The sequence below is a fragment of the Watersipora subatra genome, chromosome 7 (genome assembly GCF_963576615.1).
Source record: "Watersipora subatra chromosome 7, tzWatSuba1.1, whole genome shotgun sequence".
NCBI classification, from domain to species: domain Eukaryota; kingdom Metazoa; phylum Bryozoa; class Gymnolaemata; order Cheilostomatida; family Watersiporidae; genus Watersipora; species Watersipora subatra.
In genome coordinates this window covers 46,706,410-46,730,519 of record NC_088714.1, presented here as the reverse complement: position 1 = coordinate 46,730,519, position 24,110 = coordinate 46,706,410, and the positions used below count along the sequence as shown (strand labels likewise).

The window sequence follows — 24,110 nt, the reverse complement described above, 5'->3', positions numbered from 1 at the left end:
AATAAAAATATTCTTTTACTTGTTAAAATTGATAAATGAATATTGACTCAAGCAAACAGTTACACAAATTTCATCATCAATACTTGAATACAAAATAACAGCTTCCACTCTAAAGTTTGGATTCTATTTGGTAGCATCTAGTTACCCGAGTGTATATAGTGGTGTGCGAATTAAACTGAGTCGCTTTGTTGGAAAACTAAAATATGAATTTAGTAACAATAGTCATAAATTATATATTAAAATAAACCTTATTTTGTCCAAAACCAAAAAGCTGTAAAATTAAGTTGTTGAATGATTATGTAGGCTAAATTCTGAGCATTTTATTTTTAATGGTTGAAGATCACAATCTGTACAGATATGATCACACCACATACATTTTTATTTGCTTTCTCCAAGTCATATACCGTATATATATATATATATATATATATATATATATATATATATGTAAATGAAGATTTTAGTTTTCCAACAAAGGGGTTCGGTTTATTTCGCACACCGCTGTAAATTGAAGCTATATTGGGACCAAGTTTAATTTTTATGAGAATACACCAGCTATGAAGGGTTCAGATGCTAGTTTAACCAAATTCAACTACTTTCACCTTACATATAAATAATGCCTAACAATGAGGTAAGAAACCCTTAACCCCCGAAAACAATGTCACAATCTTTCTGTCTGTTTTCAACACAAAATGCAGTAATTCTTTTCGGTAAAATCATATAAAACATATTATTCTAACAGTCAGTAAAAGTGCTACAGTGTTTTTACCCTTGATAATTATGTGAGTTCACGGAATTCCAAAGTTTCAAACACGCTAAACAGCAGTTTTTCATGTTGCCATTAACACGAAGCCAACATTATTATTTTAACAGATTCTTAGTATAGCTGCAATAACAATGTCTAATTTCCATCTGTTGGCGTTTTTAAAAGGTAAGAGTGCTATTGAATCAATTGTGAACGATATACAATTTTATTACATTTTATTTCTTAATCCTTTCACAACAAATTTTTTTGCCTATTTTCATGGAATAAACTTTTGCCAAAAATTTTTGAGACTCAGTAATTTTACTGTAAAAACTAAAAGTTTTGTTCTAGTGCTTCAATCCAAAGTTCTTTTGAATTGGCGAAAGAACTTTGGCAAGATTTGGCACAAGAATCAATGCATTTGAAATACAGAAGCCTTGTCTAATTGTCTTTAGTTCAGCAAAATTGGCTGAAAAAATGCTGTTGTTTTCGTAGTTGGACCCAAAAGACAAGTTCATTCTCTAATATAGAAATAAAATTATCAGAAATATCTGAGGTCAATGTTGAAGAATTTCAGTGGCATGAGTTACAGAAAATTGTTTTGGTCACTGCTACATTCTTCTTTTTATCCATCTTAAACAGGAAATTAAACAATTTCGAGACAGTGATTTTATGCTGTGAATTGTGAGTGAAAACGACACTACCTGCTTTGTTTTGGCGAAATAATACCGCAAAATCTTCAAATTATTGCGGCAAACTTTCAAGTGGATCTGTTAATTCTATGATCAGTGATGAATGTATCTGTTAAATAGGTACTAAGGCTTATAATGGCTTACCGTCAGAATGAACAATATAGATGAGCTATATGGATGGCTTTCGATAGTGAAAGAAGTAAATAAAATTTCATTTTCTTTAATTTAAATTAGTTTCAACTTTATACCAAACCACTAAAGAGAAACACAAAGAATAATGTCTACAAATTGCAGAGTTGAATGCGGCAGGGAAACAAAACCTACGTATTTTAATAAACATGATACATGCGAATTACAGAGTCAAGGCCACAAGCAACAGAGGTTATAAAATGTTCCCATTATATAAATTATAACACTTGGTGAAGGATGACATACTTTGCTAGCTACAGTTTTTAGCTAGAATGACCGAGTACGCTAGTAATCGGTAAAAATGTCTTCGAGGTCACATGACCTAGCTGATATCAGAAGACAAGGTAAAATTGACAGCGATTACCTGAGAGATGTCCGTATGCTACAAGAGAGAGAGGCACACAAGCGATTATACAAACTGGTTGCAAGGTAGCAATAAGAAAGCAAGACAGCCGAGTACCAAGGGAGACTTTCGGGCTGGTGAGCAATAAGAACTCATGCGGGCAGAGATACTCAACACAAAATACTTTCACGGCAATGAGAAGGGGATGGTGAGTGATGAGAGAAAGTGACAGCAACCATGCTGAGGCAGACACACGTGAGCCACTCACCTTTCAACGCCTCACAACTTTTTACCAACTCTCCCACAGAGTGAGCGACATTCATAGACAGGTCTCTCATGGCCGCCTTCAAATTCTGCTGACCTGGTTTTTGAAGGATCTACAAGGTAGACAGAAGATATAAACTACCGAAAACCCTCAAATTGCACGCCATGGCACTCTATTTCTTAACACTTCTCTCAGAGTGCCGGTCAATTGAAGGTGTCGTTCAAATAGAGGTGGCGTTCAATTAGAGGTTTACGGTATACTAAGAACTCCTGCCTAGCTTTAACAAAATGAAAATATAGAATGGTCAGAATAAACAGTAATGAAAGAGCCAATACTGTCAATCAGTGAATGCTGTTACCCATTTGATACAGTGGTTATGTCAGACTTACCAGCAAACAAACACAATATAGCAAAAGATCAACAAATAACATGCCTAAAAAAACTGGCTCAGCATCCGTAAAAATAGTCCTCCGTGACACCACTCTATACCGACATATCTAATAGGCTAAAGCTGAATTTCTTCCAAACCACTTAAGAACTTTGGCTTGTTGGGTTTGGGGTGGCTAGACAATCACAAGACTAGAATCAGGGAGTAGTGACTAATTATTGACCCCTTTGATTAGCCTTCAAGTTTCTACAGCAAGGATGCTGTCAGCAAGCCTTCTAATCACCCTTCAATGCTGTCTCATAGAGACTCAGCTAAGCTTGTGGTTACCAACGTAACATTTCTAGTTTCTACACAAAACGACAGCCACCCCTTCAACAAGGTCATATAAACAATGATAGTAGGGGCAGTAGATATATAACTCTATCAATATTCCTTATTATCACTTATTTAATCCTTGTCATTTTGCTAGTAAATATGCTCTGAACAAACCCAACCACATCTTAACAGAATTACTCTAAAATGATGCTATGACAAATATTATCACAGCATAATTTTAAAGGATAAATGTTGAATAATAAATGATAAATATTCACTCATAAACTAAATAGACAAGTTATTTCAAACTCAATGTTAAACAATAAGCATCCAAATAAACCTAATTCTTTGGTGGGTGTATTCTATATGAACGTATGGACTAGTTTACCTCCCCGATGTGTTGCAGCAAGGCATTGAATATGAATGTATGGACTAGTTTACCTCCCCGATATGTTGCAGCAAGGCATTGTATATGAACGTATGGACTAGTTTACCTCCCCGATGTGTTGCAGCAAGGCATTGTATATGAACGTATGGACTAGTTTACCTCCCCGATATGTTGCAGCAAGGCATTGAATATGAATGTATGGACTAGTTTACCTCCCCGATATGTTGCAGCAAGGCATTGTATATGAACGTATGGACTAGTTTACCTCCCCGATGTGTTGCAGCAAGGCATTGTATATGAACGTATGGACTAGTTTACCTCCCCGATATGTTGTAGTAAGGCATTGAATATGAATGTATGAACTAGTTTACCTCCCCGATATGTTGCAGCAAGGCATTGTATATGAACGTATGGACTAGTTTACCTCCCCGATATGTTGCAGCAAGGCATTGCATATGAATGTATGGACTAGTTTACCTCCCCGATGTGTTGCAGCAAGGCATTGCATATGAATGTATGGACTAGTTTACCTCCCCGATGTGTTGCAGCAAGGCATTGCATATGAATGTATGGACTAGTTTACCTCCCCTATGTGCTGCAGCAAGGCATTGCATATGAATGTATGGACTAGTTTACCTCCCCGATGTGTTGCAGCAAGGCAAGATATCTCTCAGCCGTAGTCTTAGCTGCTGTTAGAGTATTCTTCTTCACTTCTTCGTTCTCAGCTGTTTGTACGGCAGCCTTGCAAACCAACAGCAGGTCACACACAGCCTGTAATACTTCGGACATTTAGAGAGCTGCAAGAGATACTCATGACATGACAAGTGCTTTATTATGTCACCTAAATCTAAAAACATACTCTCCTATCATAACTCAGTCGAATGGAATGAATTATTCATAATATAAAGGGCTAGAAACAATTTCCACATTTAAAAATCTAAAATTTAAAAAAGTCGATTGCCGTTTAATACGGTCGCTCTGCATGTAGACTGAGTTCTACAATCAATTGTGTGCTATTGGTAAATGCACTATGGTCACCACATTTTGGACTATTTCCCGCTAAAACAGTGAAAACTCCAGCCGAGTATACAGTAAAGGTGTGCTGCTAACTGCTGTTCACTTGTTTAAGAAACCCCCTAAAATGGCATTAGTAAGGTGACATGCTTACAAGGCTCAGTTTAAACTGGGGCATCGATGGGAAAGTTACGCTATCAATGCGGGTGGATTGTGAATGCATGGGCTAAAGTGAAGCCAAGCTCTATTGTTAGAGCTTTCGAGAAAACCATCATGTTGGACTATGAAATAGCACAGCTGTTTAATTTGAAAAATGGTGAATATTTTATCAGGATAATGTTGAGCAAGCTCACTATTTTGCCCTCGGTTGTTATCTTTTGCAGACGTTTATTGCCCGCATCTTATAATATGGTGTCCATTATATTGGTTAAGTATAGATATAGACCATGGAAGTGAGACTGCTCTATGATACGGTGCTCCCTGTGGTGTGCAAAATACAGTAACTACTTTTGGTAAAACCCTCAATATGAAAGAGGCCATGACTCTCAATCTGTGCAAACTACCTATAAGCAAGGCAAGCTTTTAATGAGCAGTATTATCTGTAATCAATACCAACTGTATACAAGAGCAAAACAGTAAGAATGAAACCAGCAAAATAGGCAATGCAAATCTATCTTGTCCAGTAAAGACACAAAAATGTTAAAGATTTTTGATATTATCATGAATAAAGAGAACAGGTCTCCAAATTGTTTGTACTTAAGAAAATGGAGTGAGGAATCTACCTTCCTGCCCATGTTGCTAGCAGATATCACGTCTTCCTGTCGACAAGAGTTGCCAGCTGCTACTGTCTTAGCAGTTGCAGTAGTTAGTGGTTTAGTATATCTGATGACATCTTCGGCGCTGGCTACTCTGTCAACCTTCTCCGAACTCTCAAACGCTCTTATTTCCTGTCTCATGGCTTCTATTGTTGACTCCAAAGCTCGAGTGCCTCGCGCGGCTTCATCTTCTACAGTCTTCACAGTTTTAAGCAGAGATGTCACATTAGTAACCATGACCTTAGCCGAGTCCTTGAGAGATATCATTGAAGGGTCATTGGAAGGCTTGCCAGCGGCATTCTTGGTGCAGCTGATGAGCTCTGCAAGAGCTGAGGCCACATCCTTGACAGAGTTGATGAGTAGAACCTGAAAACAAAAAACAGCTGATGAGAGATCATCTGTATGGCTGAATTTTGGAAGATTGATTTAATGAAAATTCGTCCAAATCTAACTGGTCTAATAGACTAATTCGTCCAAAGACATTTCATCTGATTCTTCTAATAAACCAATCGGTCTAATGACGATTAGTCTAACATTGATATAAGAACAAGGATACAAATACAAAACCTTAAATCAAAGGCCGGTATTCAGTACACAAATTAAAATAGCAGAAACTTTATCGAATTAAATGTAAATTTAATCCATTTTAAAAAGTACCTGCTGAAGGACTGCAGATATTAGAATTGAATCAAAGATGCAGTCAAAATGTATACAAATGCTTGTCAAAAACTTTAAACGCGTATTCATCTAAATAGAGAACACAAACTACACATCCATTTTGAAGGATTTAAAAGGTGCCACCATGAGCACAAATTAAAATTAATCTCTGCTCAGATTACTATCAGAAATGGTCTAACGTGTTTCCAGAAATAACATATTCGCAACAAACAAAAACCGTGTCAAGTTTATAGACTTCTGAGATACTAAAAATCATAAAAATAAATACTAGATCACATCTAAAGTCAAGTAAAATGAGGAACTAGTGAACTGTGGATGAACTTTCACAGCCTGATTCAAGCTACATGAGTTTTACATTTCATCTCATTATATAACACCAAATATAATTTACAATAATAACTCCACAATAATCATATAACTCAATGCTCTGATTAACATATGAGACAAATGGAAAGATAAATAAACATGCCGTATATGGACTAAACATAAATGAACAAATGAAGAAGTGAATACAATCAATAAGCCATACAAACTGTACATTAAAGTTCTCCCCAGAGTCTGTGTAGATGTGCTCACCTGTGCCTCCGGCTGATCAGAGCCTATCGAGGCAGCACCCAATTTGACTACCTCAGCGAGACTCGTGATTGTCTTGACAGAGTTCTGCGCTGCCTCTGCAAGAGCTTCTTGGCTGCTTGCTGCTCCAGCGACCAAAGTCTTTGTGTCTTCTACGAGAACCTTCGCTGTCTTAAGAATAGCCTCTCTAATAAATTTAAAACAAAGCATGAAAAAATCGATGCATCGAACTGCTCATTCAATGGAATGTCATTGCAATGAAACGTCTATGCAATGAAACATCTATGCAACAAAATGTCGATGTAATGAAACATCTATGCAATGAAACATCTATGCAATGAAACGTCTATGCAATGAAACATCTATGCAATGAAACATCTATGCAATAAAACATCTATGCAATAAAACATCTATGCAATAAAACATCTGTGCAATAAAAAATCTATGCAATGAAACATTCACGCATAAAAACATTGACACTGTGACGTATTGGAACATTTAGCATTGAGACTAATGCATGCAAATCAAACAAAGCGGTGCTTTACTTTCTAAATTTGAAAAAGCTGCAGCGAACTGCCGGATGAGTCAATCACCCAACAGAAATGGTCACTTATTATTAAAATGTTTCACTGTCAACGAGCTAAAGACAAGCAAGCAATGATGATACTGCTCAGCAGCAGTGATCCAACCAACAATTTACAAAATAACTCCACATCCGTATACTTGAGTTGAAGCATACGAGTACTAATCATCAGCAACAGTACAAGCCATTACTATTATTACTACAGTTATAATTCACAGACCGGTGGTCGGTGAATTGGTCCTTATCGGCATCAGAATTCAAAGTTCCGGCAGTAGCAAACATGATTGTTGTATCAAGGTCTCCGATGATGCCGCTGACCACACTGGCAGCATTGATACATGCCTGTGTTCCTCTTGAGCTGTCCTGAAGAGCTGCCATCACGTAGGAAACCTGTAGACACGCAACCAGACATAATAGTGACCTTTATTTAGGACTCTGCCTACAGCAGAAGTTTGGTTGCACCCCTTACGCTGATAACAGCTGGTACACTGACAGTCCAGAGAGTTAGTATCTCCTCAATTATTGCAAAAAGCTAGATGGGAGTTGATTGGCACAGATGCGAGTGTCGGACTACAACGCTGAAAGTTGTGAGTTCGACTCCAGTATGTTGCAATATTTTTACACAACCTCCCACTGTGGCTACGGAAAAGATGGACACGGCTTTTATTGCTGGTAAAGATGTTTTAACAATCTAACATAGGGTGGTTTCTTAGTGTTTCTTTCTATTGTTACTCGCCTTTACGTTGCGACCTTTTACCACTTCCCTATCTATTTATTCAGGCACAATAGATATTTTACCACAACTAGCACACACACTAGTGCCATGACAGTTTAATGTGCTGTGAGAGGTCCTCAGGTGTGCTGATAAAAAACAGTGACTAACTACTTGCATTGTCTCCCACAAACACCACAGGGTGATCGAATGCCATTGGTAAAGAGTGTAGTCTACCAAGCTGAACGTTGCGAGTTCTAATCTCACTTATAGAAATCTTTTATCTTAACCCGTAATGGTGGCTCAAGAGCATGATATAAAATGAACGAAGAAAAACTCTATCAATACGCACACTATAACTCTTTGTGTTTACTCTTGCACGACTTTCAGTAAGCAACCTGTCGTTACTTAAAGGTTGAAATGCAGCAAAATTCACATTAAAGTTATTTGGTATCAAAAGGTTCACTATGTCTTACACTGCTGTGTTGTAGGTGCAAAACATGTGGAAATGTGATTACAAGCTCTTAAAAGCTCAAAAACGAACAGTTAATCGCAGCCATCACGAGACCGCTGTAGATTAGAATCTCTTTCCAAAACGGCTCAAAAGGGACGTAGTTGTACAAGATGGCTTCTGTTTACACTTTCCAGCAACCTCATTCGTCGAAATATTTTCACAAATATACTTCACGCATTCAATAAAACCATGTCTATTGTTCTTACGCATCTATTTCATCATCGTTGTAATGCTGTTACTTTGAGCACAGATATCTCAAAACCTACTGTAAAAATTCGTTTAATTTTTAACTTTAGCTCAAAGGAGTGCATATCATCCTCTGATAAACATGGCGAGCCTGTTGGTCACCTGTGATAGTCAAAAAATGCTGCAGAAATTATTCGCGCTGTTTGGCAGGAAGTATGGGTCACATAATCAGATTACAATTAGACCAAGCCGAAACAAAACTGTAAACTAGCGAGAGTCTATATTTGGTAAGGGCTCTTCGGTAAACCCGAAGTGTTTGTCATAAACTAGTGCTCTGAAAAGTTTTATATTGAGCCTTTTATTGGCCTTTCAATTTCTGTGAGAACATCACGTGAAAAACAATAATCAAATGTAATGACTACATCAGAAAAATAAACTGATTTCAATCTACAGCGGTTTCATGATGGCTGCAATCAACTGTTCGTTTTTGAGCTTTTAAGAGCTTGTAATCACATTTCCACATATTTTGCACCTTCAACACAACAGAGTAAGACATGGTGAATATTTTGATACCAAATGACTGTAATGTGAATTTTGTTGCAAGTCAACCTTTAACTTTAAACAACCAAATCACAATGCTTTCAATTTCTTACCTTTTCAGAAACCGATTTGGCATTTTCGGCAAGGTCTCTCTTAGCGAAAGTGTCTGTTGGATTCTGCTGCACAGTGCCTGCATTCTGAACGAGTTGGATGCATGAGTTTCCTAAGTCCTGAACTCTTGCCTTCAGTCTAGCCGCGACCTGAGTGTTAAAGAGCTGTTGACAAAACATGTATAGAAGGCGAATGCTTATCAAGCTATGACATCATTTCCTTTCAATTCCAAGTAAAAACCCATTTCATCGCATGCAAAATACGGCGTGCTAGGATCAACCATGGTATGTTTGAGCACACATAAATACTACACGAGGGAACACTTCTACCATCTTGTCTGATACGACAGCAGCGTAGATTAGCGACAGCAAAACAGCCAATAAGAAAACTCCTAAACGACCTTCATGAAATTAATAAACTTAGCGATACCCCAAACAGCCAAAAAAATTGTCCCCAGAAAAACACTTAGCTAATCATATTGCAAGCTCCGTAATATGTAGAACCACCCATTATACGCGCAGACATACAGGCAAGCAGCAGCACAGCACAAAACCAGTCAGCAAATGAGCAAGCAAATTATCGAGCTGACCAGCGAGAAGGCATTATAATCAAACTTTTCAACATCGATACCTTAAAACCTCATCTATCTACAAACCTATCATCTCATACATAAAACTAAACTGTAACATCAGCGGTAGTGGCTACTGATGACGACCAATACAGACCAGGAACAGCTCGACCTGTTATATACAATCTTGACATAGCTTCAGGTCCATATGAGCAAGCAATAAACTAAGATATTTTTTTAATTAAAAAATAAACATTCGTTCACCAGTTGTTATGGGGCCTCTTCAAACCAAACATGGGTCAAATCTAACCTCTACATCGCGCCACGTGACAAACCACTCAAGGTATGAGAGGATTTTGTCAAAGACAAATTGAGCGAAGCTGCAGCTCTCTTTTATGATGAGGTAGTAAAGGTATTGTGCCAAGCAATAGTGATGATTCGCTAGTACCTGTGAGATACCCGGCACCTGATCGACTTGCTCCACACCCTACGCAAGTTTGAGGCATAAATAAAATCACAACGCTATAACAAAATGGAAACAATTCCAGTTCTTGAATGAATGCTGACCTAGGCATATGTAGAAGGATAAAAATAACATGTTGTAACTCCAGACAGCCTTGAAACATGAATGGGATCACACTACAATGACAAGTGCTTTATGGAGAATAATGAAACTGGGTGCTTTTTCAGTTTATGCTGAAACCTTACATGAGACCAAATCTGCTAAGAAATAATCACTCAGCACTGAAGCAATAAACTTCTGCACAAAAACCTTTTCACCTAAATGCTTGACAAGTACATGTTTATAAACTACTTAAAAGAATGCTGCTTTGAAAGTGGATTATTTTAATTTCATTTTCAGCAGTCAAAAATATCAGTAAGACTGCCTACAACCAAAACACATATAGTTAAAGAGATGCTTCTATGGTTCCAAAGGCCCAAATGAGTACATCCTACTGTTTTTACCAGCTTTACCAACCAAAATCTTTTTTTTCAAAGTCTCAAGAATTTATCTTACATGTCATGTTGATTAAAGCTCATATACCGATCTACATAAGTAGCTCTCTCAACTCGCAACAGGATGCACAACATGGCTAACAGTGATAACCCTACAGATAGGATGCGAGTCAATGAGAATAGAATCAGCCACAAGGAAACTAAACAAGACGTGTGCACACCTCTGTACTAGAGCAGACAGCAGAGGCGCACTGCTGCTGTTCCGCAAGATCAGCGTATTGCTTGGTTAAAGTGTTGGCCATGATGCCGAGCTCTGCCGCTGTCTCAGGAGAGCTCGACTTGCTCACCATCTCCCGGGTAACCTGAGCAATGCGCTTGCACAGCTGCACCATAGACGTCTGGTAGTCGACAAATGAAGTGTTAGGAGAAGGACGACCGGGCTTCTCCGTCTGTCAAAAAAAGAACAAATGAAGGTGAGGCAACTTCTAGTCAAAAATTACTGGGAATCGTTACTAGAGGAATGAGAGAAAATTAATTTATATAATATAACAATCAACCATTATGTTATTAATACATCCATAGCCACAAATTCATCACAACCTCATAGTGACTAAAAATAATACTGAAATCTTTACACACAAAGTAACATCTACACTCGTAGAGTAACACTTTCGCATACAGAGTAGTTTAGTCATGTAAAAAGAATGACATCAGCACTCAGAGTAATATAAGCGGACAGCAAGTAATATAGACACGTAATTAGAATCATAAACTTCCCCATTTAACCTAAAATTCTATAATTACAAAGAAACAAAAATACAAAATTACAAAATTACATACATGTAGCTGTAGAAAGGCAGAGCCATGTAGAACATAATCATTACAGAGACACATGATCGTATGAGCCGCATAGTCACGTGGAGCTGTATTACATGCATATCAGAAAACTATCTGATCATACAGAATGATGGAGCCATGTAGAGAATGATCTAGTCATACAAAAAATGATATAGTCATACGGAGAAAATGACCACATTTACCACTGACAGTCACATAGACAACCATACAGTCACACAGAGAACTATATAGTCATACAGACAACGATACAGTCACACAGACAACTATACAGTCACACAGAGAACTATATAATCACACAGACAACTATACAGTATATATATTGTGATACTAGTAACAGTTTATTAGCCAATGAACTATAGCCCGTGTACCTTGGCTATGGCTTTGCTGATATTATCTATCATTGTAGTGACAGCTCCGGCAGCACTAGCTCCTTCCTCCATTGTCGTCAGCAAATCTTTGGTAGTCGCTCTCAAACACTCCGCTGCCTCATTCATGGCAGCGTGACAGCTTGTAGCATTGGGATTGCCTCCACTCTCCTACAGATTAAGGATGACACTAAAGCGCTGAGAATAAGTTTTACTCATGGCCATAACCTAGCGACATTTTCAGACGGGCAGTATCCCTTAAACGTACACCTTAATTTGACGATGTAAAGAGACACACCTGGCATGCAACACCTAGGCAAACCCTATGTACCACTGAAAGATTTTTAATGTTCAAGTGGTGCCACCGAAATCTCGTACCAGTCCCTGCTTATGATGACATTGCTGGAAACATCAAAAAGTTAAAGCCATCTGAGCACAAAAACAAAGGGCCGTTGTCTTGAACGTTTGTCACCTCTGAAGGACTTGTCGCTGAGTGATTGAAGCATCGAGTTGGTGAACCAAAGAATGATTGTATTTAACCAAGTCCTATTAGCTCGGAGTATAAGAGCGGAATAAAACCATTAACTATATAGAACACACCGCAAGTATCACCACCATTATACATGTACCTTTGCCAACATAACTAGTTGAAGTCCAGACTCTGTGACAGCCTTGCTCTGTTCCAAGATGGCTGTCTGAAGACGGGAGTTGTATATCTTTGAAGCACAGCCTATTCCTCCATCGGTGAGAGGATCAAAATAGTTGGTAATAAGGGTTGTCCTATGGCCTAAATCAATAGTATACAATAACTAAAAAGTACTACTAGACAACAAACCGAGAGTATAGACAGCAAACCGAGAGTATATACAATAGAGTGAGAGGTATAGACAATAGAGTGAGAGGTATAGACAATAGAGTGAGAGGTATAGACAATAGACCAAAAGTATAAACAATAAAAGGATAGTATAGACAATTGAGTGATAGTATAGACAATTGAGTGATAGTATAGACAATTGAGTGATAGTATAGACAATTGAGTGATAGTATAGACAATTGAGTGATAGTATAGACAATAAACGGAAACTATATAGTAAATAAACAAGAGTAGGCCTATGATCAATAGAGCCAGAGTTATCAGATAGAGTGAGAATGTAGACAATAAACTGAGAGCAAAGTCAGTAAGTGAACAATATACAGTAAAACCTCTATTTGAACGCCACGGAGCTGTATTTTTCAACCCTTCCCCTATGGTGGCGTTTTATTAAAAGCACAGTTCAAACAGAGATTGGCGCTGTATTTTTTGACTAGCTCGTCAGATTCTGGGAAGATATATTCCGAACAAAAAGCAGATGCAACGATGCTAATGTCACCTACATTTAGCACCCTCCTTCGGGCTCCTCTCCTCTTCTTCATTAATGCAATCGAATGCAATTGCAAAAATGCAATTAATGCATTTTTGCTGAACCGTTTTTCATATACGTCGAAGTATCAGATCGTGTTGAACAAAAAACTACTTTAGCTAAACAAATATTAGATGAATATGGTTGTTGATTATTTCGATCGTGTCGTTTTTATTGTTTAAAAGATAACACCATGAAGCTTTGGAGTTAAAACAACAGACTTTGATACGCCATAACAATGGATGCTATTATGTCATATGGTGTTCCTCAGAAGCATTCTCATCACATCATCGATTGTAAACCAAATTATGGACAAGTCTGAAAACAATGGATATGATTTAGACCTTGGTAACTTCAAATCAGAGTGTAGTTCTGATTATTGTATGATCGATCTTCTCGGGTACAACGTCAGTAAAACCATGGCAACCACTACAGCAACAACAAAATAATTATTATTGGTGTAACCATATAATATTAATTTATTAGTACTATTTGTGAACACCTTTTTACCGATCCCTTTCTATTATAGGTTCGTAAAGATCAAAGAATGTCACAGAGAGGAGCACATAGAAGTGGCCTTCAAATAAAGAGTGGCATTCAAATAGAGGTTTTACGGTAACAGCCAATGAGTCTACTGTACATTATATTAACCATTTTATTATTAACCATAATTTCTTGCATGTCATTGATACACACAAGTACATTATTGTGCAAACCATAAGCAGTCAATGGGTGTAATAGTATTGCATTGTATCTGCTCAACAGCACTGCTAGTCAACAAAAATATGACGTGAAAAATAATTGACTATTTGAACAGTGTTTATAAAGATAAAAACCTGACACAGCCATGATCCCTCGTGCCAGAAAAACTGCACGCAGACCATCGTAACAATGCCAATGAGCCATGAAGCTTTGCCACTCGAGCATGATGACATCACCTAGTGCATAGTTTAAAATTACTACATAAAATGTACCACAATTTAGGAGCTATGTCAAGGTTGATAGCAAGCTTCAGAATCCGTATGCTTTTATTTAGCTCTTTTAAACACTCGGGTTGATGAAACATTTTATTTCCTAATATATTATATGGTACCTAATACCTAATATAATTCTATATTTGCCCTACTTCTTGCTTTGTTTCACGGTAAAGCAAAATTGTTGCAGTTATCAGGTCAATCTTTCAAGATGGTGTTTCTTACATGAGCATTATGGTCATAACATATCAACATGGACGGAATCAATCTTCAAAATTGTATTGCAACAAATCTATCGATTTTAGCTGACGGGTTGGAGGTTCATTGTCATCTGTTTGCTTATCTAATTTATCCACCTTTTTGTCAATCAAATTTTTGTCACAGACAGACAGCGGCTCTTTGATCGCTATCAATAGCATCAAACAGAAAAACCATTGTGATTTGTTATCATTATTGTAAATCCAACAATATCATATGCTATGAACATACCCAGCTTCTCGGCCTCACTACTGGCAGCGCTGACTAGAGGATCAATGTTAGCCATTATCTCCTTGCAGCTGTTAATCACCTGCTCCTGGAATCCCTCCAATGAGTTGTCTTCTCTCGGAACCAGTGACTGACTCATAGCAGCGAAGCCAGCAGCATCCAAGTCTAAACAACAGATTACGGCAAGAGACTAATAAAGAGTTTCCATGAATACTAGTGATAAAAATAGCTAGTTGTGAAGGAACACGTTTATGTAGAAGGTAAGCCCACTGTAAATTCAAGACAAGACTACTTGTCGTACTGACGAGGAAGGGTTGCGACTCTGAAGAAACAACACATAGTGCCTCAAAATATAGTTTATTAAACTACCAATCAAAATTTAACCTTCACATTTCTCACCTCATCAGTACACAACTCCTCATCAGTACACAACTCCTCATCATGACATGACTCCTATTCATGACACAACTCCTATTCATGACGCAACTCCTCATCATGACGCAACTCCTCACCATGACGCAACTCCTCATCATGACACAACTCCTCATCATGACACTACTCCTCATCATGATACAACTGCTCATCATGCCACAACTGCTCATCATGACACAACTCCTCACCATGACACAACTCAGTCCCTCATGTTGCAAAATGTACGGCGCTGATGAACGTGAAATTGCAGATATCAAGGAAATAAGGCTATTGGATTTCAATGCTTAATGGTTGTCTTCACTTGATTGCACATGTACAGTAATCTCCCATTTTTCGTGGTCAATTGAGGCTAACGCCACCATCTATCCTTCTGGAGAAAAATGAAAGCCCGTAAAATAGAGACTAACAAACACATACCTAATAGTCACTTTTCCATTCTTCGTAAACATTTTCCTCTCTTTCTTAGGTTCATAAGACTATTTGAAGGGTCAAGGGCAGCTAAGAGTCATGATAAAAAGTTTTGCAAGCGCTTTACACTTTCACACTTGACAACCCGAAACAGAAAAAAGCGAACTGCAATGACTGCTAGTATAATGATGCTTGCGAAGGGATTGGGATCGACAAAAGTATACTATAGATTTGCATATTTTGTGTAAATAGGTTTATTATTCATAATTTTATTATGAAAGTAATTTATTTTTTTAACTTCAAAAAATAATAAAATTAACTATTTATAATTAAAATATAAACAAAAATATAAAAATAATTAGAAATGATTTTTAATTAAAAATAATCTAATTTTTTAATAAATTGATTGATTTTTTTATCTCACGAAATATTGAAACGACGGAATCTGAACTGCCAAGTAGTGAAGGATTACTGTACACATATTACAAACTATAGACTGCAAAACTATTTCGACACTTTTCTCCTTTTCTAGCTCTTTTCAACACTTTTTTTAGCCGCACTAAATCTTACGCGTAAATCACATTCTGCAGTTAAGAAAAAAAATCTCAATAAGTGATAGCATACCGATCTTTGGCCGACTACTTCTCTATTTGGCTTTATATTGCTGTCACTAATATAAAAAACCCATGAAAGTAAACCCTTACCTTTGACCCACGACTGCAGACTGTCTATTGCTTGATCTGACTCCCGCTGCCCGGGTGCTGACTCTTTAATGGATGTGATAAGCTTCTTCATAGCATCTGACAAAGTCTTGGAATGACCACTGAATGTCTGATAGATGGACGGGTCCCTGGGTGTCCCCGCCAGCTTTTTGGCCGAGGTGACCATCTTGCACGAGCTCTCTATCATCTGCCTACCCGCTGCTATGATTGGCTCCTGAGCCCTTCGAGCCTGCACAATGGAATACGTCACCATGTTTAAAAAAGGAATGATGATCCTCGTATTTTCAAGCTACGATGAATCCGAGCCAAACTGACAGAGGGGTTTGTTGAGGATGCTCAAGGACACAGAAGAACAGAAAGGTTTGAGGGAACATAGGAAGGCGTGAACGAGAATGACAAATAAATGTTGCCGGTGAGGGTTAAATGTGTGTAAAGCCACTTCACAAATTTGACTAACAAAGGTTTGAGAACAGGGGAGAGCTTTTCTTTCACCTGAAAGGCAATGCTGACTACGAACCAAGGATACTTTCGGCGCATGTTTAATGTTTGAATTCTGATCGCATACCTCTAGCAATCGTAAGAGAACTTAATAGTTAGTGCCTTGATTAGGCAGAGTAAGCCCGGAAGATGCCTCAATAATATCGAGACCAGAGATTATTTTAATGATTTCAGGCTATGATACCCTAATTCTTTCCTTATAACAAAGCTTTATGAGTGTATGCTAATAATAACGCATCAATAAAAGTCAGTGCTTTTTTTACTTAATAATTACTAAATTTAGGGCGATCATTTTACGTCATCAATAATTAACAAAACCTTGGAATTATGGAGCATGTATGATACAATGGATCGCAAGTTTAAATCTTCGCACTACCATGTCAAGACTTTGGCAAGATTGAATTAAAACTCTGTGAATGTAACGACCGTGACAAGATATTGAGGTAAACCCCTATAAATGGCACTACCTTGGCAGGATATTAAGTTAGAATCCTATAAATGGCACTACCTTGGCAGGATATTAAGTTAGAACCCTATAAATGGCACTACCTTGGCAGGATTGTGTTTCGACTCTATGAATTTAGCTGTAAACGCTAGATTTACACATTCGCAGCAACTTTAACACCAAGCGCAAACTGAATTCCATTGGACTGCTTGCCTATTGAAAGAGTTTCATCTGAGCCATTGCTCTGTGTTAAACACGACACCCTCCCTTAGCTATGTTTAGTGAAACGACACGATAGACTTGTAACAACAAGAATCACTAGAGATGAGCAGAGACAAATGTTAGCAATGAGAAAGAATTACTAGGACAAGAAGACAGCTTGTTACCGATGAATAAGGTGAAACTGATCGTAAGAGACCAACAACCACCACCCGTATCATAAAGTCAGCGAAAAACTGCCTCTCTCCAAGCAATATGGCTACACGCCACTGACGTTTGAGCTAGTCGCAAAAGTGGCACAATCTCACATAATTATTATGATTCTTAAAGACAGCCATAGAGTTATTATCGTAGAGTAAATTAAAAGCATAGAGTTATATTCATAAAGTGGTAGTTGTAGGCTTACACATACTTACTGGATCATCCACCTATTAATGAAAAGCAGAAAATAATAAAGCCAATTATAATTAATAATATAATAATATAAAACATGATTATAAAACAAATAAAACTATAAAACAATAATAATTAATAAAGCCCTCTTCTTTGTGACGCATAGACTCACACTGACACATATGGCCCCTGCTTGGTAAAACCTTGATGCACACACTCAGACTAACACCTATACCATCAGCTGCTATGGCTGAAATTGTCTCCTCCTTAAAGTGAATCGCGAGTCTTTAACAGCTTCTATAGATTATACAATAGCCTCAACATCTCAGCGTTTATGACTCAAGCTCAGCAAGGAGAAGAAACGAACATGACGAAAGACCTGGTGATACCTACCTCCTTGCTGATGCGAGCAGGAATACTTGCAAATTCAGGTGACGAGCCGTAATTGGTCAGTTTCTCTACAGCCTCAATAAGAGGGCGAGAGGCCTCAGCACAGAGCTGCTTGTTATGTGGAGTGAAATCTCCATCCAATGTCTGCAAAACAAAGCTTTCGTTGAACATGTTTGAAATAAAGGCACCTACCTGATAAATGCGACACGAATCTATTTAGCAGCTGTATTTTGATTGGTGGGCAGACTAATAACATAAATAGTGTCACCCCATTTTTATTGATTTAAACCAGCATATAAAAGCTGTCTGCATGTAGGACAGAGAAATCGAATCAGAGAGCTTCGCAGATATAACGATTTTACTGTTTGGTGGCGATTTTGACTGCAGACAGTTTGAAACTGCCGATGTTTAAATAGATATCGTCAACCGTATAAACAATGGCATTTCATCTCACGGCTGATGACGTTCAGAGTGAGCGATACTCTAACTAAAAAGCACAGGCTTGCTAGTCTTATAATAGGATTTTTCCATGGCCCTCCACACATACAGACATTCATGAAATAAATGTTTCTAATTATCACAAAAACAAAGCAGTTTCTCTTCAAATTAAAATATGCAAATACATCTTAACAAAAATTTACTAGCCTCTTTCACATAATAATAATAATGAAATTGCGATATAATCTATAAAAAACATACATAAATCAGCTATAAATACATATCGCGATTCGATATTGCAAATTTGCAATACCGAATCGTCCGGTGATTTTGGAAATCGCGAAACTCTTTTCAACCACTGAAATCCTAATCCTACAATTACTGACCTGCCTAATCTACTTGTTCTATCATGAATAACAAGCTTCTACGCTGTACAGATGACTTTTTATAGAAAAAAACATCGTTGGCTTTTGAGTTTCTGTCAAATGGCGTTAGCAGATGTCTATGATGTCACTGCGCATGCATGATATTGATCATAATGGGGTTCTGACATTTATTGCTACGACTAAAATGCATACTATATCGTATATACTCTATTGCATATGTCAGCTGACACCTTGCATATAATGATGTCATCAACCCGCTAAGAGATATTTTATGTACGGTCTGTGCGATTGAAATCGTTCTGAAGGCAGGGGAAGCACCAAATGAAGATAGTAATTAAAATGGCGTGAAGAGCTGTGAAGAGTACCATGTCGGCTATCAAGGCAACGGTGAAAGGACAACTCCAACACCAATGGCAATAGCATCTAGCACTGTTAGGACTGATTCCGACTGAATCAGAGCAATGCGATTGAGATAGTTTTAATAATGTGATTGTGCAGCCGTTTTAGTCAGAAACTCTTGAGGCTTAGATACATCTATCGTGACAAGTCATACATCAAGTTATGGCATCACGACTTGCCCATTGCCACAACCTTGTATAACATATGACCTTGGTCTAGAACTGAGGAGTACAAACATCAACATGAAGATCTATCTGATGCTACAAATGCTTTATAAACAGATATCTCTCTACTCAACATGTGAGCTTACTGAAAGTTAATGCAGATGATGAATAGATTAAAAACTGAAACTGGATTCTTTGGTGCAAAACTGTAACTAAAAAATTCCAGATTTGTTCATATGCACAAGTTGTCAAACTTTTAACCAGCCCTTCAATGCTTCGCTTATCGCATGACTATTTTGACACAAGCCTGCTTCTCTAGCCACTGCACCTACATGTGTCAAGGCAAGAAAAAGACTGAGACTGACCTTAATGGACTTGACGAGGCTAGCCGTGCTGTTGGCGACATCCTTGGCACTCATCACAAACTGTCGCTTAGCAACCGGGTTATTGGTTTTACCTGCAGCTTTTCTGCACGCATTGCACAGTGCTGAGGTATGCTTAGCAACAACTGTAGCTGCAGATAGCACCTGAAATAGAATATATACTTACTTTGCTTACGTAGAGTGTGACAATAGTTTCAAGACGAGAATGAAGTCTTTAATACATAAGTTTTTATCAAAACCAATAAAAACACAAAAATAGGTGTTTTAAATTCTAGGTCTTAACAAAAAACAATTAAAAAAAAGTTACTAATGCTTCTGTTAAGCTGAATTTCTTACACGCTGTGCTTTAGAGAGCTCCCCGGCAAGCAACTGCTTGGATGTATGATTTGCATACTAGTTTTTCAGGCATATATTATTCCCTACCGCGATGAATGACAACTTATAAACTGATAGGTTAGTTTCCTTGTTAATCCTTACAGCAATAAACAGGAAACTTGACCATCAAACAAAAAACAGCTCGTCAAAAAGAGGACAAAATAAAAGCTGTGCGAGCTCTGTCAGTTACTATGAGTTCTCCTTGAAACTTTCTGTTAATCTTTTTTAAAAGTCTTAACTCAAAACGCTCAATACTCACAGGATAGCAGCTAATATCTGATATTTGATTGGAAATATACATACTATAAAATTGGATGTGTAAACTCTGGTTTTAAAATGAATTATCAAATAACAAAAAAGCAATGACTGAAAACTTGTTCAGTCACCTTCCATCATCTGCAGGTGGTGAAATTGAGATTCGACTTGCCACTGTAATCTAGTGGGGTTAGGTAAAGTTTGACACGCCTGCCATAATCATGATCTTACCTGCGACTGAGAGCTGGTAGGACTAGCTAATGTTTGACAGGCCTGTTGAATGGCCTGGTTGGCTCTAGAGAACTGTGACTGGTCTACGAGTCCGGGTTTACCAGGTTCTGAGGCTTTGTCAGCAATACCGACCAGGTACGCTGATTGAGCTGCTGACTCCGTAAGGGTGCATACAGCCATAGAGAACTGTCGGACCGACACGCAAAATGACTCCATGTTTCCTTCACGAGAGTAGGTGGCTATACCTGTAGAGATGCAGAGCAATGTAGGTGAAAAATCCCTTGGAGATCGAGCATGATATAATGTAAGTCTTAAATAAGAGCCATTATGCACAAACAATGGCTTTGTGATTTTGGCTGAACATGTCTGAGCCCAGTGGCAAAGAAACTTTAATGGTTGGAAACATGCCCATTTTAAGGCTGGATGTCACTCCTGTCACCACAAGTGGCCTTATGGGGAATTGAACCGCAATCTGTTGTTTGCAGATCAAGCACTCTAGCCAATTACACACAGCGATGAGTAGTCATACTTAAAGACAAGATATATAATAGAAATGCCATTGAAAAAGTTCAGCAGAAAAAATAGACATATTTATCACTATGACAGAAATAATATAGAAGAATATCAGCCATACACACATATACAGTGTCCTATTGCAAATGAATCTCCAAAAGATAGAATATTGTTAGATATCTCGATAGAGAATAAAAGACAAAGATATAGAATAAAAGACAGTATTAAAAGTTTTCCAGCATCTACAAGACGTGGCTTAAAGGCTGATATTACTGAACTGAGCTAACATGGCTGACTCAATAGCCAATAAATTCCTTCACCTTCACTCTATTAAGACTCTTCATGTTGTGTCATAACATTACAGCTGTTCTCTCAGACTCAGCTGATAGCATTGACAACAACTATGCAAGTTTAACCAGCCAGAGATCACAGATCACCCAACATTTCATAACCATTACATGTCATTAATCATAACTACCTTCCGCAAAAAGAAACTGCAAAGTACTTGCCAGGAGATGCCACAATTCACAAAGGGTGTAGGTATCACTGATACTCTATGGATCAAACACGCCATAATACTACACACCTGTCATAGACTGGCCAAGTTGACCAGATCTCTCCATGACTGCGTCGAGACACTGGAAGTAGGAGTTGTCATTTACCGGTTCATTGGGTGTGTCTAAGAGGGTGGAGGCTGCTTGAATTTCCCTCAGCGCGCTGTCACACTCTTTTTGTCCAGGAGCAGCTGTTGTGCATGTGTCTGCGATAGAGCCATGACAGTTGACTCATAGATGCAGAGATGAATGTAAGCTATAGCTTTACGCGTAAAAGGTTATAGCCTACATGCTAGGGTCGTAATTTACACATAAGGGGCTGTACTTGAGGCATCAGGAGTTTTACCCTACGCGTAAGGGGTCGTACCTTGTGCATAAGGTGTGATACCGTACATGTAGGGGTTACAACTTATGTGTAAGTTGTTATGCGTATGAGTTAAGCAATTGGGCTTCCAATAAGGTATCTCTCATAATAGTATCTCTTCTTAACAATGCCAGTCATGTGAGACTCATTAAAGCTACAGATTTTCACTAATTTGGGATCTATGGACTTTGGGTGATTTTTATTGACTAGTAGTACTACCAAAAGCGATTAATTTTATCTTTACCGCATGGTTCAAAAGTTAGGACAATATATACGCACCCTTGTCAAATATTAGATTTTACCAAATATGTAATAATGTCCCAGTAAAAAAATTAATTTGCTAGCAAAGAAGTTAAGGCCTTATGGCTCTGCTACTGCAAAACCAGCCACCAATAATTATGACAGCATACCTATGAGAGAGTTGATGCTCTCTGTCACATTCCTGGCAGCCTGAGCGAGCAGATTTTTGGCATTGGGTGCTGACGGGTCAGAGTGCAGCGACTTGGCAGCAAGAAGAAGTTTGCTGGAGACAAGGGAGACTCCCTTCAGACCACCAACAATCAGTTGCTGAGCCTCCGTATCTTTGCTTGCTCCGGCCACTGTCATACCATCCTACAAGAAGTACGCCTTGCTATGTAAGTTAGGCTATCGTAGGACATTGAAATGGTACAAAAGCTCAAACATTCAATAATGAGCTGAATACAAAAAAACCTGCAGATTTTGAGATTTTTATTAGAATGATAGTTTTTTATGCCAAAAAGGGTAGACACTTTTATTTTAAGCTGACCTGGGTTGATGACAATGACTCAGTTTTAACTGATCGCTATAAACTTATAAGTATTATTGCATAGACATAGACACATACATAGACACATACATATGTAGAAGTGATTGTCAACAGACCATGGCATCGCTCAACGGGCAGGTTGAAACGAATCCAAAAAGTAAGTTGCTCACCTCAAAAAATAGTTCTCATTCGTTGAAACTTTTTAAATCGGTCGCTCATGGAGTCTAAGATATAAATGGAATGTCATAATTGTGTGAATCCTCAACTTTTAGTACGACTCCTTATTTACATCTTTAGCATTGGAAAAAGTATTTAGGACTTCTTGTAAGCTGTGACAACAATGTGCTCTTTAGCAATAAATGCGTGAAGCCAGCTTAGGAATTCTACGCATGAATTCTTTAAACAAACCTCTAAACTAGTGATGAATCTTAATAAAAGCTATTAACTTTATTATCACAGGTCAAGGCCATTTACAGAAAATCAGACCTCGAGACAAAAACAAAAAATAGTAAAGTAAATTATGCGTATTGAAAGAAAAAGCTCTTTTTGTAGAATGCTGTTCCATAATGTAAATTAACAAGGTGTTGGTGTCTGGTATAGTCTGAAAAGTAGGAATGTAATGGATGGTCAGGCAGATTGGAGATACGATTTGAGTCTTTTAAACAACATAAATGTTTGCTTATTCTGTACGAGGACATTGACGTAATGCAGATTATTTTCCTAAAGTATACAAATAAAAACAATATGGCCTAAAGTCTTGAAAACCAGAAAAATGGTTGAATAATGATCTACTAACAGAAATGAGAGTTATACGGTGCGTAGACAAGAAACAATTACGATTTTGTTTATAACTGATGGAAAAGATTTTAGCAAGTCCAACGTTGAAGTGTTAGTAGAAAGTTGTTTCAATTTACTTTATACCAGTTTAGGTGATGATTATGTTTTCATAGTTCTGCCTAGAGATAATTATAATAGGTATATGTAGTAGTAATACTCATATAGTTTTTTTTCGATTTACCAAGACAATTATTTAGAAACAAACAATTAAAATTATGCCACTTCAATAGAATTTAGTAGAGATGTTTGTGGCGGATG

At 37.8% G+C, this 24,110-nt stretch overlaps 1 protein-coding gene across 1 annotated transcript in view; it reads right to left on the bottom strand.

The window, feature by feature from the left end:
- LOC137399676 (talin-2-like) overlaps positions 1 to 24,110 on the bottom strand; it is a 72,580-nt gene that overhangs the window by 12,002 nt on the left and 36,468 nt on the right. The window contains exons 26-43 of the mRNA XM_068085863.1: positions 22,639 to 22,840; positions 21,897 to 22,070; positions 20,798 to 21,042; positions 19,919 to 20,080; positions 18,170 to 18,310; positions 17,800 to 17,811; positions 16,204 to 16,450; positions 14,663 to 14,824; positions 12,429 to 12,586; positions 11,803 to 11,970; positions 10,798 to 11,025; positions 9,054 to 9,200; positions 7,209 to 7,378; positions 6,409 to 6,592; positions 5,122 to 5,520; positions 3,962 to 4,096; positions 2,238 to 2,346; positions 1,991 to 2,008 (exon numbers count right to left, since the gene is read on the bottom strand). Of these exons, the coding sequence (XP_067941964.1) occupies positions 1,991 to 2,008; positions 2,238 to 2,346; positions 3,962 to 4,096; positions 5,122 to 5,520; positions 6,409 to 6,592; positions 7,209 to 7,378; positions 9,054 to 9,200; positions 10,798 to 11,025; positions 11,803 to 11,970; positions 12,429 to 12,586; positions 14,663 to 14,824; positions 16,204 to 16,450; positions 17,800 to 17,811; positions 18,170 to 18,310; positions 19,919 to 20,080; positions 20,798 to 21,042; positions 21,897 to 22,070; positions 22,639 to 22,840 (3,061 nt within the window). The remainder of the gene's footprint in view (positions 1 to 1,990; positions 2,009 to 2,237; positions 2,347 to 3,961; positions 4,097 to 5,121; positions 5,521 to 6,408; positions 6,593 to 7,208; positions 7,379 to 9,053; positions 9,201 to 10,797; positions 11,026 to 11,802; positions 11,971 to 12,428; positions 12,587 to 14,662; positions 14,825 to 16,203; positions 16,451 to 17,799; positions 17,812 to 18,169; positions 18,311 to 19,918; positions 20,081 to 20,797; positions 21,043 to 21,896; positions 22,071 to 22,638; positions 22,841 to 24,110) is intronic.